The sequence below is a fragment of the Polyodon spathula genome, chromosome 25, assembly GCF_017654505.1.
Source record: "Polyodon spathula isolate WHYD16114869_AA chromosome 25, ASM1765450v1, whole genome shotgun sequence".
Lineage (NCBI taxonomy): Eukaryota > Metazoa > Chordata > Actinopteri > Acipenseriformes > Polyodontidae > Polyodon > Polyodon spathula.
Window position 1 is genome coordinate 5322865 of NC_054558.1, and position 16016 is coordinate 5338880.

The following is a 16016-nucleotide window of genomic DNA, read 5'->3' on the forward strand; positions in this document are numbered from 1 at the left end:
GTACTAATGACAATTTGTAAAACTTGACAATTCAAATTTTTTCACGGTTCTAGAACTAAGCATTTATGAAGCAATTTAACACTGATGAGTCACACTTTTATACTCGTCTGTCAAACAAGTTTGTTCAAGTAAAGGCATTGAAATCTGACGGACAACAGGAAGCATTTGAAACACATAAAAGGGGAGCTAGAATTACTTTTTTTTATAAGTAATAAACACCTACCTACTAGCATAACATTTTATACCTGAGATGACAGTCCTGCTATAAATGCAGTTATGAACCTTTTCCAGTTAAAAAAATATTTTAAATCAAAAACAGCATGCTGTATCAGATTCCAGACCAACTAGAGAATTGCAGATCCAAATCATTTTTGTTTTAATTTTTGTTTGTTTTTTACTTTAAAATCTTGATTACCTGGTACAAAAAGATAACCCATAGGACATTTATTATATTATGAAATGAAAAATGTTTTGTGATGTTTATAGTGTTTGTTTTTGTAGCAGTTACATTTTTTCCAGAATCCTTCCTATACGACAACAATGAAAACATAAAAAGCTTTGTAGAATCTAAATCTAAAAAACCTGTTGATTCATCACTATTCAAAGAAGTCTTAATACATCATTTGCAACCGTGTTCTTCAGAGTTAAGTTTTTTGTGTGTGTGTGTGTGTAGATACTGGAAAAGGTTTGATCTGCATTTTAATTTGAGAAGAATTACTGGATGCTTAATGTTTCACCTCAGGTCACACAAATGTTCATTAAATATCTGCAGTTATGAAAAGTTTTTAGAGCAGAGTATGTAAATGAACAATAGCACAACAACATTGAGCTGCCTGTGTTTTATGATCTATTCTGGCAAAACCGCTTGAAATTCTTCAAGTGGCAAAAACACAACACTTCCCCCTATCTCCATTCTTATAATAAAACATCCTTTTCTCTGTCACAAGACACACTCAAAATATTGGCAAAATTACATTTTTAGTTACAGGGTTAGAACTGTGTTCATCTCTTTGTTTGTTTTTTTCAATATATTTTCAATATTTTGAAGAGAGAAAAAAAAAAACCCAAAAAACAGACGAGACTAAATCGCCACCGAACAGCATTAATAACACGAAAGCAATTAAAATAAATGAGTGCACCACATAATGAAGCTCATTCGGGCCACGTAGCAGCCAACACAAACCAAAAAAAAATAAAATAAAAGTTCTTTTTACCTTCTAATTACACTTCTACTAAAAATCAGGCTTTCTTTAACTGCAAAGTCACTTTGACTGAAGTGCAAGGGAGTGTGTGACGGTAGAAATCACAACCCACGTGACCCTGGAGTGAACAGCAGGGGTCGTTTGTTCAGAGCTGCCTAGTTAAGAGTCTGTCTCTGGGCGGAGAGAGCTGGCATTCGGATAAACCCTCCAGTTCTCCTCTCCCTTGCTAAAGCTTGTCAACACTTAGGGAGACAGACATTTGTTGAATGCTGTGAGAATTGTAGTTGAAAAAAAATTGATCTGCATATATGCATCTTCAGACAATGTTCTTAGACAGTTATACAATGCATTGAGAAGAAAAGACTATTAAAAAAAAAAGGTGAACCGGATTAACTTAACTGCTTACAAAATGCTAAAAAAAAAAAGGTTAAATTAAATTTGCATTGTGGTGCTGAAAGTATATTAGGAGTAGGACTTGATAACTGTAAACCACCTTTCAGGGTTTTTTTATTTTCTTTCCCTGCTCACAGATAAACCACTAAAGCTACATTCAGGCAGTAGCACAGTGGGGGGAAAAAAGAAGAGTTCCTTCTTGAATTTGCTCAAAACCAGGAGTGCTATTCGGTTACTAAGAGACAATGCTGGAAACGAGACAACTTGCGCACGACAGTGATTGAAATATAAATGATCTTCTTTACGTAATCCTCCTCCTCCTCCTTTTATTCCTTATGATCCTCTTTTATGATTTACATTCACTTGAGGAGAGTTCATGTCTCCGAAATCGCACAGAAAAGTCACTAATGGTGGTTTTGCTCCTGCTGGTTGGAGACGGAGGCCGGGGGCGTGATTTTGAAGACGAAAATATGAAGGTGTGAGGCAATCTGATTGCAAACACTGACACAGTAACGAACAAGATCGAAGAAGGACAAGACCTGTGGCAGAATAAAAACAGGTAAATGCAGAGGCAAAGCAAATGCAAAAAAAAAAAAAAAAAAAAAAAAAAGAAATCTGCTTTTACACTCTAGCTGTAAACATACAGTACGTGTAACCGTGAGCCAGTACATTAGATACAATACATGTGAATCCTAGCAAACAGAAACTGCTAAATTATATTCAGGCACATGAGTCAAGTGTCAGAGAGAGACAGCACTGTTTCTGGTAGCGACACTGACCCACATTCCTTCACGTTCCCACTACCTACCAGAGCAATCCAGAGGACCAGATACTCATCAATAAAGCTGTTGAGGTACTGGTCTAGGAAGAGCAGCCCTGGCCCTAGAAAGGCCAAGTCATGAAGATGCATCTCGCTTTTTGTCATGTGTGCAACCTTGCAACAGGAAGAAAAAAAAAATACAAATACGAATAAGCAAGGCATTTTATTAGCAAGTTATTTAGGTTTTCTTTTTTTTTTGAACAACCCATGCACTAAAACAAGTACACTTACCACCAATTTGTTGGTTATTTTGGCCGACACAAAGCCAAATGCAAGGATGTAGAGACACGGGTGTTTTTCAAACAGCTGAACTGCAGATTTTTTGTAGATCATCATTGCTAGTATGATTACAGATCCTATGTGCAAGAAAGGTGAAAGAACACTTGTTCCCTGTAAAGCGATTAAAAAAAAAAAAAAAATGAAATAAAGATTAAAATGACTCCAGTTCTCGATTCACTGTGCATTCATTTTTGCTCATTCAAAAGGATACAGAAACAGAACCCCATTTTTGTGATATGATAAAATCTGATTCAAACAGGTAGGCACTGGGAGCCCCCCTTTCAGCAGTGCTGGTCGTGCTGGGAAGTGAGGACAGCAACACCTCCAAGAGCGGACTACCCTGTCACTGCTTACCGCTGTTGTGGATCCATTTTTGCCGACTCCTCCGGTAAATATGACTCTGAAGTAATTTGTACAGGAAAAGATGGCGCCCGCTACCGTGCAAAGAGCAGGCAAGATTTTCACTTGGATGTTTAACACTGGAATCTTGGGAGGAGAGAAATGAATTAATAAAACAAACAAACAAACAAACAAACAAACAAAATAAAACACTGCAATCGATAAAACAGAGGTGGCAAACCAATACAGTTGTTAAAGGAAAAAAACCACACAACAGGTCAGCTGTCTGTATTCACAGACCCCGATCAGCACTGCTCTTTGACTGCCTGATGTTATCCAGATACGTTAGCTTGTGAAACCAGACCAGATCTTCAAACACAGCTGCGCTTATACCTTCTTCTACCTTTACTTGCATTGGAAATCCTTGCTGTTTTTGAGCGAAGTGAACCTCAAACAAGTTCACTTGTTTCGGTATAAGCAGCTTCAAGCAGAGGCACCTCCTTGTGTCAAAACACTATCGTGATCGGCCAAGGTAAGTAATGCCAAAGACTCCTGCCCTGCCACAGATTAGTAAAGGATCACACAACCAAACAGGGGCAAATCTACTCTGCTGATGCCAAACTGGCAAAGTCTTTAGTGAAACTTTTTCCAGTGCGATTACCAATCCCACATCATTTAAGCATTTTTCATATAGTCAGAAAGTGAAGTCCATTATACCCCCAGTAAATCCGTAACTAACATGAGCTACATCCACCTCATCTAAGTGTACCAACAAGAGACTCCTGACTCACTGCAACAGCTTCTGTGTCTGCTTCAGTGCTGGTTATCCCATGCGTATGAACACGAGTACAGTATGAAATCTCTTTCTCGCTCAACGCTGCGCCCATGTTAGTGTTAATCTAGTTGTAAAGCACACAGGTGGTCTCTTCTAATGATCTCTACCAGGCTTCACCCTTTCTCAATCTCACTGGAGTCGTCCTCGCGTGAGTTATTAACACCACCAAATACAACAGCAGGAGGGCGAGGTTTGTAAGTTTTAGGGCAGAGGTATCCAGATCAATTTAGACCATTAAAATAGAGCAGGGTTGGAAATAAGACTCCTATTGCAGAGCAGTTTCACCCATTCCAGGTTTTACTACCTGATTAGCCCCAGGTGTGTAGGGAGCAAGTCTTATTAAACTCCAGTAAAGGAGCAAACCATTATGCAATGGGAGTCTTATTGCCATCCCTGTCGAGCCAACAATACAGCAGAGAATATTAACTCACCAGGGACAGAATGATGTTAACAGTATACAGAAGTCCTACACTAAATAGCATAAGCCACTGGTCAATTACTCAATCGATTATCAGATTGCAATCAAATAAATAAAAAGGGCATCATTGTGTTAAGAGTAATTGTTCATTAAATTACCGGTGATTGCCAAAAAGCTGATCCTCCAATGGCTGCCAGCAAATACATGATTATTATGAAGATTTGCACTTCAGTCACATCAATTCTGAGCGGACAAGAAAAGTAGAAAGCAGAGCAGAATTAGAGACAAGCAAACAACAGGTTCTCACTGACAGCATGCAGAGCAGATGCTGGTTTTCATGCACAGACTGGGAGCCAGAGCATTAATGATACTAACTAAACTACCCTGCTAACCACACCTTCCCAGGACTCAACACAATGGGAAGGGCGGTTCTCTTCAACGTCCTGCGTTTACAGTGCAAACGCTGTGAGGAGCTATCCAATTTTTTCGATCCTGCTGGCAACGTATCTCGCAGCCACAGCATGTGCCTCTTTTAGACAATTTGGTTTCGAGTGTCACGTCCCTGCAGACTGAAAGTGAACAATTGTGGTTTGCAGATTCCCATAATGGTTTGTTCTGTTGTGTGCGATCTGTAAAGCAGGGACTAGCGGAACCCCGACTCACTTAGGAGGGTTTACGAGAGGCCATGTTTTTACAACAGCTTTTCATTTTAGAAATATGTTGCAGTCAGCTTTACCAATTAGCGGCGAGAATTAATAGCAATTTAAAAACAGAGGCTTGACAAAGAATCAGGAATTATTTTCGATTTAAAGGGAAAGTTAGAGAGGGACGGACTGGGGCTTTGACCATGCCCTACTTGGATAAGCCCAGATCTGTGTCACTCAGTATTAGGCAGGGCTACAATACAGCGTCCTCTTCAGAAAAACTCATCTTTGTTAAAATGTGTTAAAGGTTTAGTCTTTATGGGTTGTATGAGCTGCGCTTATTTGCCGTTTTCAGAATTAAAGCGCATTGATGTGGATTTTTAAACCAAAACACTGTCTCTCTTTAAGCAGTCTGTCCATGAAAAGGCGTCTTTGTCTCACTTGGGTACACGCTGCATGCCACTGCTGATTGGCTGGTTACTCAGAATGGTTACCGTATCATTCCAGAACCGAGGGCCCACAGTTCCTGTCAAAATCTGTAATATTATAACACAGATCTGTGATTCTGAAACATCAAATCTGCGTGCGAGGGAGAGAAAAGTCATCATTACAAAACTTCATGAGCGATTAGACCTCTACAGTGCAAAATCATTCCAGAGCAGGCAAGCTCAAATTTATAGCAGCTTGACTGTACCAATAAATATCAGCGTGCCTGTTGCATTGCAAAATTTAGATTTAATCAAGGTGAACCTTGCACCCTTACAGGGGCTTGCAGGTTTCTTTTTAAAGCCCATTACAGAGCTCTTTGAGCCATTCCAGGGTTTATTTCAGAGCCTGTCGTTACTAGTCATAGGCACAGGCTAAAAAGTTGAACCTGGATTGAACAATTTAAAAAACATCTCCGATTCCTTAGCACCAGGTTGCCCCTACAGTGCCAGTCCAGGGACGGAAATAAGACTCCTATTGCTTAGCAGTTTCACCTATTCCAGATTTTGATGCAAGCTTGATTGGCCACAGTGTAAAGGTATCAAGATCAGGTGTGTTGCCTTAAACTCGCAGTAAAACCAGGAATGGATTGAACTGCTAGGCAATGGGAGTCTTATTGTCATCCCTGCAATCAGGCAGACCTGGGACTCATAACCACAATGAGCTCCTCTCCTCTGAAACAGTAAAGAAACCAGTCAGCCTGTTGTGGTCTCCGTGGACAGTTCCTGGTGGGCACGGGCACGGCTGAACCCACCGCTGGTTACTCACATTCCGAACCGCAGCGTGCCCGAGACGTAGGTCTGCCAGTGCGCGCAGTAGAACATGAACATCCCAGCGAAACAGCAGAAGAACATCCAGTCTGGGTGAGTCCCCAGCTGCACAGCAATGCACGTCCCCAAGACCACGAACACTGCAGGGGACACGAGCAAAAGAACAAATGAGTTCAGAGCAAGCACTCAACCACACGTGTGGAGTCAGCATGGAGCCGTGGGCATTTCAAGAGGCAAACGAGACACAAGCGAATCGGACAGGTTTAAAAAGAAATGTATATTGCCTGGTTTCTTTGCCAACTGGAAATTCAAACTTAAACTTTCAACGAAACACCTAATTTGAATATATTCCGGCGCGCTATTCATAGCCTTCAAGTCTCAGGTAATATTTCTTAATTTGCATAATGGGGAATTGTGGTTGGCATAAAAGTCTGGACTGTAAAAAGCCTGGTGCTTGAATTCCCATGGACCGGAGCTGAACACCTGCAGCATTACTAAGTCTCCACCTTCTCAGTTAATCCTGATCTGCACTTTGCTCAGTCTGTCACAGAGGCAGGTGAAGCTGGTGTTGGTTTTCTGAATAAACATTTCCTGGTAATCTCTCAGGCCAGCAAATACAATTTACTAAACATTGCTGTTGCATTGCATAACTGTATCATGAACTTTATAAAATCAACACTGTTTTCATTCTATATCGTTCTTATACAATAATTATTTAAACCTTCTATTGCATGGAGGTATCTGAGCTATCCATATTATTGTGAACGACCTTCCCATGCAAAGGAACTGCCAAACCACTGGAATGGTATTGTAAACCTTGCAGAGACTACAGCTGCTGTAACATCGCTGTCAGCCCGCACAGGTCACCTTAGAACAGGTGCTGAAATAAAGATATAAATCTGAAGAGCTGCTGCAGTGAACTCAGCTACCAGCAAATACCCAGTCTCTCTCCCTTTCCCTCTTTCCCTCTCCCTCAACATTGATACACATAGTACATCTTAAGTCCAGGGATGTAAATAAGACTCCTATTCCATTCCGGGTTTTACTACAAGCTTGATTAGCCACAGTGTACAGGTAACAAGCTCAGTAAAGAAGCTACCTGTGGACAGAGAATCGCAGCCGTGATCGAAGAGCTCGCCCAGAGGGGAACTGCTATTGGTTCGCCTCGCCTGCTTTCCGTCTATAGCGTCCAGCGATTGGTAGATAAAAAGCCCCACGGCGCACGACAGGTATGCCCACAGAGGTGCCTAAAAAAACGAACACAAGACACGAACAAACAGAATGTCATTTAGCCAGTTTAAAAACACTCCATGACGACACTTGAGAAGTCATTTCTTGCTTGCTTGTTTTATGCCTTTAACTCTGTCTTTATTCCTCTCTGAAAATGTTTTTTTGGATTTGGCTCAGGTTGCAATTCAAAAGGCAATTCAATACAGAGGCATTCTGAATGACCTTCAGTCGCTTACTAATCCATGTGTAAACTATTACTGTATGACAAGAAGCCTGGGAGGACATTCCACATGTTCACATGCAGACTGCGCTGCCAGTCCAGGAGACAGGAGGCTCAATGCGAGCCACTGGATTGGATTACAGGGAGCAGCAGCCTTTATAACATCGGAATGCGGACCATTAAAAGCTAACAAAGACTATGAAGATCAAGACTATTGTAGGAGGCTACCTAACTGTATGTTTCAACTGATTACACAAACAGCTGGAGAGATAGCCTGTGTAATGAACTGAACAAGGGGGCCAAAATTCTGAACTGGATTCCCTTGTGCTTCCAATCTGCAGACTTGTTTGTGCCAGCGAGTCTGCACAGCATCAGCAGCACCTGGAGGAAGCATACAAGGCTTGCACACCTTTTTTTTCTGTTCTAAACTGAAGAAACTTCATAGTCTAGTAAACCAAACTGACCCAGAAAGTAACACAACAAATACATCTAAAATCATTTCTGGAACTTAAACAGGGATCTGAAATGCAGCTCAGAAGAATTTTAGCAGCGCCCTGCAGGAGACAAACGTTCCAGCTGGTGCCTTTGTCACTGTAATGGTCATCACTCTCACGACGGCGCCAGACAGAACCCTGGGATTAGTTTGTCAGCGTTTCTAAAGCGCTGGATGAAGGCAGCCCCTGCTAGTCCCTACCTGCTCAGTGGCGGTGGGGCAGTAATACACCAGCACCAGGGTGGTGAAGATGTTGGTGACAAGCCCGACGATGGTGATGAGGTTGGGAGCGATCCAGACGGGCACACGGGCCACCAGCCACTCCCAGTAGCACTGCATGAGGGGCTCCAGCAGGGAGCGTCCGGCACTACGATACCGGTGCTCGTCCAGCCTCTTCAGCTGGTGCCGGGACAGGGGCGGAGAGGGCAGTTGGACAAGCTTGCTGAGGACACACCCTCCTCCCTCTCCTCCTCCCAGGCCCGGCCGGTAGACGGTGTCTGTGTGCCGGTCCGCATCCCGGCTCCGGAGCCTCGAAGATCTGTGCACGCTCATCGAGAGCTCCCGACTGGATACAGAGTCCTCACAGTAGGGCCCCCTGCTGGACAGCTGGACAGGCTCCACAGTGCAGTGGCAGGCAGATCCTTCAATCAGACAAAGAACAGGGCTTACACAAACATTCTAATACCAGATATGCTATACTTGCTAACACTACAGCCGTATAGAGAGTAATGCTCTTCAATATTGCTTTATTTGTACTGTTAACATGCAATATAAAATGCTGACTGTGATTAATGCCTTGAGGCGCGTTAGGAGCCCAGCTCAGTTTCCAGTTCTGAATCCAAGCATTGCTGGATGGAGTTGAAGAGGCTGGTGAAAGAAAATTCAAGAGTTGTGCAAAACGCTTGCTTTTGACAAGTCTTCCAAAAAGAACGTCAAACGGAACTGTAATAAAGATCCCACCGAGTGGGTGTCAGCACTTATGATCTTCACGAAAAGTATACTTTCACTTTCATAATGGGGAAAAAAATAAATGCACTGAACGCGAGTTTACTGCCATAACCAGTAACAGTGCATTCAGATAACTAAGTGATCCTTAATGAGGTAGTGTCTGGGTAGTAATGTTCAATTTCACAAACACTGTATTTTCATTCAAACGTTTTCTTTAAAAGTACAGCATGTCAGACAATATTGGACAGGTATGTGCATCACAGGGGTGGGTGTACGATTCCCACTGCATAGCAGTTCCATTCCAAGTTTTACTACGAGCTTGATTAGCCACAGTGCATGGGCAACAAGCTCAGGTGTGGTTTTTTTTATTAAACTCATAGTAAAACCTGGAATGGAATGAAACCGCTATGCAATGGGATTCATATCCCTGCTGCATTCTAGACCAAACACAAAGCTAGAACTTGGTTAAAACTAAAACCTGGACTGTTAATTCTGCCTGGGATCAGGATTGAATGCAAGTATAGGGCGCAGGTGGGCCACTACACAATGACAACAGATGGCCAACAATCTCTTTCTCTTTTAAGAAACGAAAGATGGCAAATGTGACCTTTGAGCCGTTCTGCCCTAAAATAAAAAGTCTCACTTCTGTTCCTGGTAACCGGCGTCTTATATCAAAACAACACACACACACACACACACACACACACACACCAAGCCGCTATTAGCACGTCTCTTCTGTACTGGCTGTACAGCGTGTAATGTCAAGAGTCCTACTGTCTATCAGGACCGGATGAAACACTGTGAAACACGCATCTGCCATAAGTAGTTATTTATAACAGCATGTCTTTAGCGATCCCATTAGTATCTTATTCAAAAGGACAAACTGACAGCGACACGATCAGTGTGACAATAGATTGGGCAATCAGACACTCGTCAAGGGCAGAACACTTACACAAGCGCCTCTTCGTTTGATTCAAACAACAACATTAAATGCAAATGACAGCATTCACGTTTTATAGCGGGTGCATAAAAATGACCGACGATGTTATTAAACCTAACAGTATCCCTGAACACACAAATGTCAAACGCTTACACAAGCGTCCTAACAACATTGCACCCCCCCCCCCCCCCCCAAAAAAAACACACAAACACCCGCAAAAGACATGCACAGCTGTCAAAAATGAAAGGAGTTCTTGCACGCTGTTAGGTTACCTTATATTATTTTATAATCTTCCAAGAAACGGCCCAAAGCTCCGACCTCTCCCAACAGGGGCTTTCCGATCCAACAGCAACGTAACGCGAATCCAGTTTACCCCAGACCCGGCCGGCCACGTAAATCACAAAGCAGGGTGTAGGAGCAAGAGTGTCGCCGGGGCAGACAAGCCCTTGAACCGCTGGGGAAAGGAGGGCGCTCCCCTCGGCTCCGGGAGGGTAGTTTCAGCCGGACTGAGACTCGTCGGTAGCGGGTGAAAAATCGCCAAACACAACGTCAGCCGGTACTCGCTGCGCTCGCTTCCGTCGCGCCCCGGAGGACAGGCGGCGGGGGGGCGCTATAAGAAAGCGTCGTGCTTCTGTCTGAAGCTACCGGGGGGGCCGGAGGGGTGCAGGGGGGGGATTGCGATTTCAATTTCTGCAGCGTGGCATTACAGCTGAGATTCAAATTTAAGGTTGGGCGCTTGTAATGGTTTCATAACAGCTCTGCCCACAGGTGACCACTATAGTAACACGTTATGTTTGACTAAGGTGTGCCTCTAGGTAACTGTGACAGCTTGTGTAAAAAAAAAAAAAAAAAACCAAAACAAATACAGTTCGTTGTAACGATGTGACTATTTTAGTTTATACATTTTTCACTTGACTGTTTTAGCTGTTGCTGAACAGTTGTGTTCATACTGTTTCTTGTAGTATAACTGTTCAGGCTTTTCAGGCTTCAAGTTTAAGTTTCGTTTTCTTCTAAAGCAATCCGCCCGTGTGTCCCGCCCCTGTTATCTTTGTGCCTCGCTGTTTTACCGCACCCCCTTCGGTTCGCATGTCGCCCTGAAGCAGCAGCAGCACACATGGCGTATTCTACCGCAGAAAGTCTCTTTCGAGAAGACCTGAGCTGCCCCATCTGCTTGCAGCTCTTTTCCGAGCCGGCTATGCTTCCCTGTGGTCACAACTTCTGTGCTTCGTGTATCGAGGGAGTGATTGAAGGAGAAGCTGGGAGAGGACAGCACACCTGCCCTGAATGCCTGTGTGAGTACAATGGGCAAACTGCACTGCAGAGAAACTTCAAGCTTTGCAGTATTGTGGAGGGATTCAAAGCCAGTGAGGGTGCCTCCTCTCCAGTGCTCTGTGATGTGTGCTTGGAGACCCCAGACCCAGCTGTCAGGGCGTGTCTCAAGTGCGAGATCTCAATGTGTGCTCTCCATTTAAAACCGCATTTGGAAAAAAAGACGTTTGAAAGCCACTCCTTGGTGGAGCCCAAGTCCGACCTCGGTGTCAAAGCATGTCCAGTGTATGAAGAGGTTGGGAAGTTTGATTGCTTTGAAGACAAGTCCTGCACCGTCAAAGGTAGGCTCAAGAAATACAATTTGAAAAAAGCTTGTTCTGAAATGAAGGGTGGACTCCAGTCAAAGATGAAAATAATGACAGAGAAGCTTCAGCAAGCGCAGAGCTTCTTCGAGAAGGGGGTCGTCAATGGAACATCAGTTAAAGCTGCCGATGTGAAAAATGGCCAAACTGAATCTGCTGAAGTGAAGGTGGACCTGGAATCAGAGATTGTAAAGAAAATACATCTAGCGGAGAGCCTTCTCCAGAAGGGGAAAAAGAATAAAGCCTCTGTGAAAGTTTCAAGCGCAGAATTGAAACAGAATGTGTCGGGCCTGTTCGACAGGATCGCTCAACTTGTTTGCACTTACAAGGAAGGGATGGTAGAAATGATAGAAGACGAACAGCGCTACCTTGTGGAGAGCCTGGAGCGCAGCACTGACTATATCACAAAGCAGCAGCATCTCTGCAGAGAGATCCAGCAGCAAGCGGACTCTGTCTCGGCCGAAACGGACCAATTCCAGTTCATTCAGAAGCACCAGCAAATCCAAGCAAAACTAAAAGCAGCGCTGGAAACCCCTTTAAACGAGAAAGACGTTACCAGTCAAGCGATGCACAATAAGAAACTTATTGAAAGTCTGGAAAGGGCATTTGTTGAGTTTCAAGCCGAAATTAGAAATTCACACCAGGATCTGAAGGTTTTGATTTACCCCTCAGAGCTCACGCTAGACCCGCACACAGCCCACTGTGCGCTGTCTCTCTCTGACGATCTCAAGACTGCCAGGTACACTCCTACGAAACAACCTTACCCGGATCTCCCAGAGAGGTTTGATCATTGGCGTCAGGTCCTGTGTTTCCAGGGCTTCTCGTCCGGAGAACACTACTGGGAGGTGGACACTGGGGAGGGCTTTTGGCATGTGGGAATCTGCTACAGGAGCATGGCAAGGAAAGGCAGTGGGACGGATTCTAAATTAGGGTGCAATAAAGCATCCTGGACTGTTGAGCTGCATGGGAAGCTGTCTGCTTGGCATAAAAATGTGTGCACTCGCCTTCAGGTGTCCACCGAGCCCACCAGGCTTGGAGTGCACCTCAATTATGATGCAGGGACTCTGACATTTCTCAGTGTGTCTGACAAACAGACCTATCTGCACACATTTAGAACAAGATTCACAGAACCCGTTTATCCAGCGTTCTGGATTCAATCCGGCACAGCCACGTCCTGGGTAACTGTAAGGAGTACTTCAGACAGGGACTTTCAAACATACGCAAATGCTAGCTAGCGAAGCCATGACCATGAACAATGATCCATTATGCAAAATGCAAGATCTTAACATGCTCTCCATAAGCTAGCGTGCACAATGCAAACCAACAGATTCGCAGCACAGCTGCCAAAGAGAAGAATGAAGTCATTTATTTGTTTGTTTTTTATTTTAATTAGAAAAGCTTTAGGAAGCTAATCGTTCACATTTACAAATCAGAGACATTCGTTTCAGTTGATAAATATTTCATTTTGTGCCTATACACTTTTGCTATTAAAACAATCGATGTTTGAGCGCTGCTTGGTTTCATGTTACACAGAGCTGGAGTCGTTTTGCCGATGGCACCTGTGTCACGGCAACGGGTGACGTCAGTGAGGTTATCAGCAGTGGCATTGCTGAAAAAGGCTGCACCTCCGGTTTGAAGGCGCTTGATAGAAGCAATGCAACCGGTTTCGACACGTCATTTTATGCTTTAGCTGTTTTAAACTTTTGTGCTCTTGCTTCCTGCTCCCCGTGAGGAGTGACATGGAGGGAGGAGTGATTTTTGAGAAGGTACGTCGCAGTACCAGGATTGTTCACTCTGTGCAAAGTCAAAGAACGAGCACTCTGCACACCTGACGTCAATTACAATTGTGCATTTTGTAATTGATCGTAATTATAATGTAATTGTAATTGAACCTGGGCACACCTGTGTAGTTGTAAAATTGCGGTTAGACCAGATACAGTAATCGATCGGTTCCAATTCAATTAAGCATTGATTTGTCATGCGGTCATTATTCTTGTGGTGGTTTGAAAAAAATGTGAAATGAAATGTTTCTGTATTATGAAACATTTATGAATAAATGGAACAGAATGAGCTTTGCATTTGTGAATGTAATCTCAGCAAACGATTCTGCTGTCATTGTAATTGACCCAGGTCTGGCACTGCATGCTGTTTACTGTACTTCGTGTATTTAATTCTGATCAAACAAACGTTTTGTTCTGGAGAGATTCGTGATGTTAATGGTCATGATAACATTTCTGTGATTTGATTTTCAGAAATGTTTTAATAATAATAAATGCAAACTGGCCCTGAGTTTGAATAGTCTTCAATTTAACAAACCTATTAGACACACACAGACATATATAACACATCATTATATCCACACTCATGGACAGTAGACAGACTTTGCTTCTATAGGCGCAGATATTCTCCCACACAGACGTTCTCGGTCCCAGAACCCTGTATATAAATCTATCTGCTGCTGATCTGTTTGGGCAGTCCCAGTTTGGACCTGCACTGCCTCACAAATCAGACGCACATGTGCACGCAGAACAGCTCATTAACACCTTTGATTATTTGACGATCTTACTGAATTGAACATAAAGGAAATGCAAACGCACACAACGCCCTCTAGAGCTGAAGCTGTTCCATTCCACTCTGGCTTCACAGACTTTTCCTTCGGTTCAGGGTGTTAGACAACCAGAGGACAGATTTCACAAGATTGATTCTGCGGTTCAATTTTTTGTAAAAGAAAAATAAACTGTTTGTGATGAAAGCACAGAGGAGCCCTTCAATCTGAGTTTCTTCATTGCTTTTACAGAACTGGGTTGCACACTTTGCGCAGGAGCAGAAGCTTGGTTAAGTGTTCACAAAATATCTTGCACAATAAAACACATGTAGTTTGTCCTTTATTGCATACCATCAGACTTGCACGACTTGTAGCCACTCCCTGTGTATTTTGTGCAGCTGGTTCCTGCTGTTAGTTTACCTTCACTTTCGTGTTCTCCTACTTCGGTACGCTGCAAGGAACAGCAACATGGCTCAGTCTAAACCACAAAGTCTCTTTCAAGAAGACCTGAGCTGCCCAATCTGCTTGCAGCTCTTTTCCGAGCCGGCTATGCTTCCCTGTGGTCACAACTTCTGTGCTTCGTGTATCGAGGGAGTGATTGAAGGAGAAGCTGAGAGAGGACAGCACACCTGCCCTGAATGTCGGAGTGACTACAAAGGGCAAACTGCACTGCAGAGAAACTTCAAGCTTTGCAGTATTGTGGAGGGATTCAAAGTCAGTGAGAGCGCCTCCTCTCCAGTGCTCTGTGATATGTGCTTGGAGACCCCAGACCTAGCTGTCAGGACGTGTCTCAAGTGCAAGATCTCAATGTGTGCTCTCCATTTAAAACCGCATTTGGAAAAAAAGTATTTTAAGAGCCACGCCTTGGTGGAGCCCACGTCAGACCTCAGTGCAAGGAAATATTCAAAGCACGACGAAGCTGTGAAGTATTACTGTTTTGAGGACAAATCCTGCATCTGTGTCTCCTGCACCATTGAAGGTGAGCACAAGAATCACAATGTGAAAAGCTTCAAAACAACCCATTCTGAACCGAGGATTGGACTGGAATCAAAAGTGAAACAAATTACAGAGAAACTTAAACTAGCGGGAGGCTTCTTAGAGAAGGCTAGACAGAACGAAACCTCTGTTAAAGCAGCCAACGCAGAACTGAAGCAGAATGCGTTGGAGCTGTTTGACAACATCATTCAACTAGTGAACAATTACAAAGAACAGGTGATGGAAAAGATTGAAGCAGAACAGTGCCTCCTTGTGGACAGTCTGGAGCACAGCACCGACAAGCTCACTGAACAGCATCACCTTTTCAAGCAGATCTAGCAGCAAGCTGACTCTGTCTTGATTGAAACTGACGAATTCCTCTTCATTCAGAAGCACCAGGAAACCCAGACAAAACTCACAGAAGCGTTGGAGAAACCTTTTACTGAACCTGATGAAAAAGACCTGAACAAGAGAAAACTCTTTGAAGATCTAGAAGTTTGTTGAATTTCAAGCTGAAATGGGAAAGGCGCACCAAGAGTTGAAAAATTTATTTCTCTCTTCAGAGCTCATGCTAGACCCCAATACAGCTCATCCTTAACTGATGCTTTCTGACGATCTCAAGACTGTCAGGTACACTGCTACAAAACAGCCTTACCCGGATCTCCCAGAGAGGTTCGATCATTGGCGTCAGGTCCTGTGTTTCCAGGGCTTCTCGTCCGGAGAACACTACTGGGAGGTGGACACTGGGGAGGGCTTTTGGCATGTGGGAATCTGCTACAGGAGCATGGCAAGGAAAGGCAGTGGGACGGATTCTAAATTAGGGTGCAATAAGGCATCCTGGACGGTTG

General features: G+C 43.6%; 3 protein-coding genes across 4 annotated transcripts; 2 read left to right on the forward strand and 1 right to left on the reverse strand.

Annotated features, from left to right (window-relative positions):
- Position 1: 1 nt before the first annotated feature.
- LOC121299717 (choline/ethanolaminephosphotransferase 1-like) lies at positions 2–10637 on the reverse strand. 2 transcript variants are annotated; one of them, XM_041227665.1, is made up of 9 exons: positions 10290–10637; positions 8331–8770; positions 7286–7433; positions 6185–6326; positions 4445–4529; positions 3049–3180; positions 2647–2805; positions 2404–2529; positions 2–2134 (listed from the first exon to the last, which is right to left on the reverse strand). In XM_041227665.1, exons 2-9 carry the CDS (start codon positions 8679–8681, stop codon positions 2000–2002), a joined length of 1278 nt encoding a protein of 425 aa, XP_041083599.1. In that variant the 5' UTR covers positions 8682–8770; positions 10290–10637; the 3' UTR covers positions 2–1999. The 2 variants fall into 2 exon arrangements, with proteins under 2 accessions (XP_041083599.1, XP_041083600.1); XM_041227666.1 differs by lacking the exon at positions 4445–4529 and adding an exon at positions 5425–5509.
- Positions 10638–11131: 494 nt separating this feature from the next.
- LOC121300200 (E3 ubiquitin/ISG15 ligase TRIM25-like) lies at positions 11132–12883 on the forward strand. The gene has a single exon (XM_041228697.1). It carries the CDS (start codon positions 11132–11134, stop codon positions 12881–12883), a length of 1752 nt encoding a protein of 583 aa, XP_041084631.1.
- Positions 12884–13751: 868 nt separating this feature from the next.
- On the forward strand, positions 13752–15566 carry LOC121299718 (E3 ubiquitin/ISG15 ligase TRIM25-like). Its single transcript, XM_041227667.1, has one exon. It carries the CDS (start codon positions 14662–14664, stop codon positions 15505–15507), a length of 846 nt encoding a protein of 281 aa, XP_041083601.1. The 5' UTR covers positions 13752–14661; the 3' UTR covers positions 15508–15566.
- The last annotated feature ends 450 nt before the right edge of the window (positions 15567–16016 follow it).

Excerpts from the sequence above, each read along its gene's own strand:
- LOC121299718 (XM_041227667.1), top strand. The coding sequence starts at position 14,662 with ATGGCTCAGTCTAAACCACAAAGTCTCTTTCAAGAAGACCTGAGCTGC.
- LOC121300200 (XM_041228697.1), top strand. The coding sequence starts at position 11,132 with ATGGCGTATTCTACCGCAGAAAGTCTCTTTCGAGAAGACCTGAGCTGC.
- LOC121299717 (XM_041227665.1), bottom strand. The coding sequence starts at position 8,681 with ATGAGCGTGCACAGATCTTCGAGGCTCCGGAGCCGGGATGCGGACCGG. Across the intron at positions 3,181-4,444 it reads CAGCTTTTTGGCAATCACCG|ATTCCAGTGTTAAACATCCA; the intron begins GTAATTTAATGA and ends TCTCCTCCCAAG. Across the intron at positions 2,806-3,048 it reads AAAATGGATCCACAACAGCG|GGAACAAGTGTTCTTTCACC; the intron begins GTAAGCAGTGAC and ends ATCGCTTTACAG.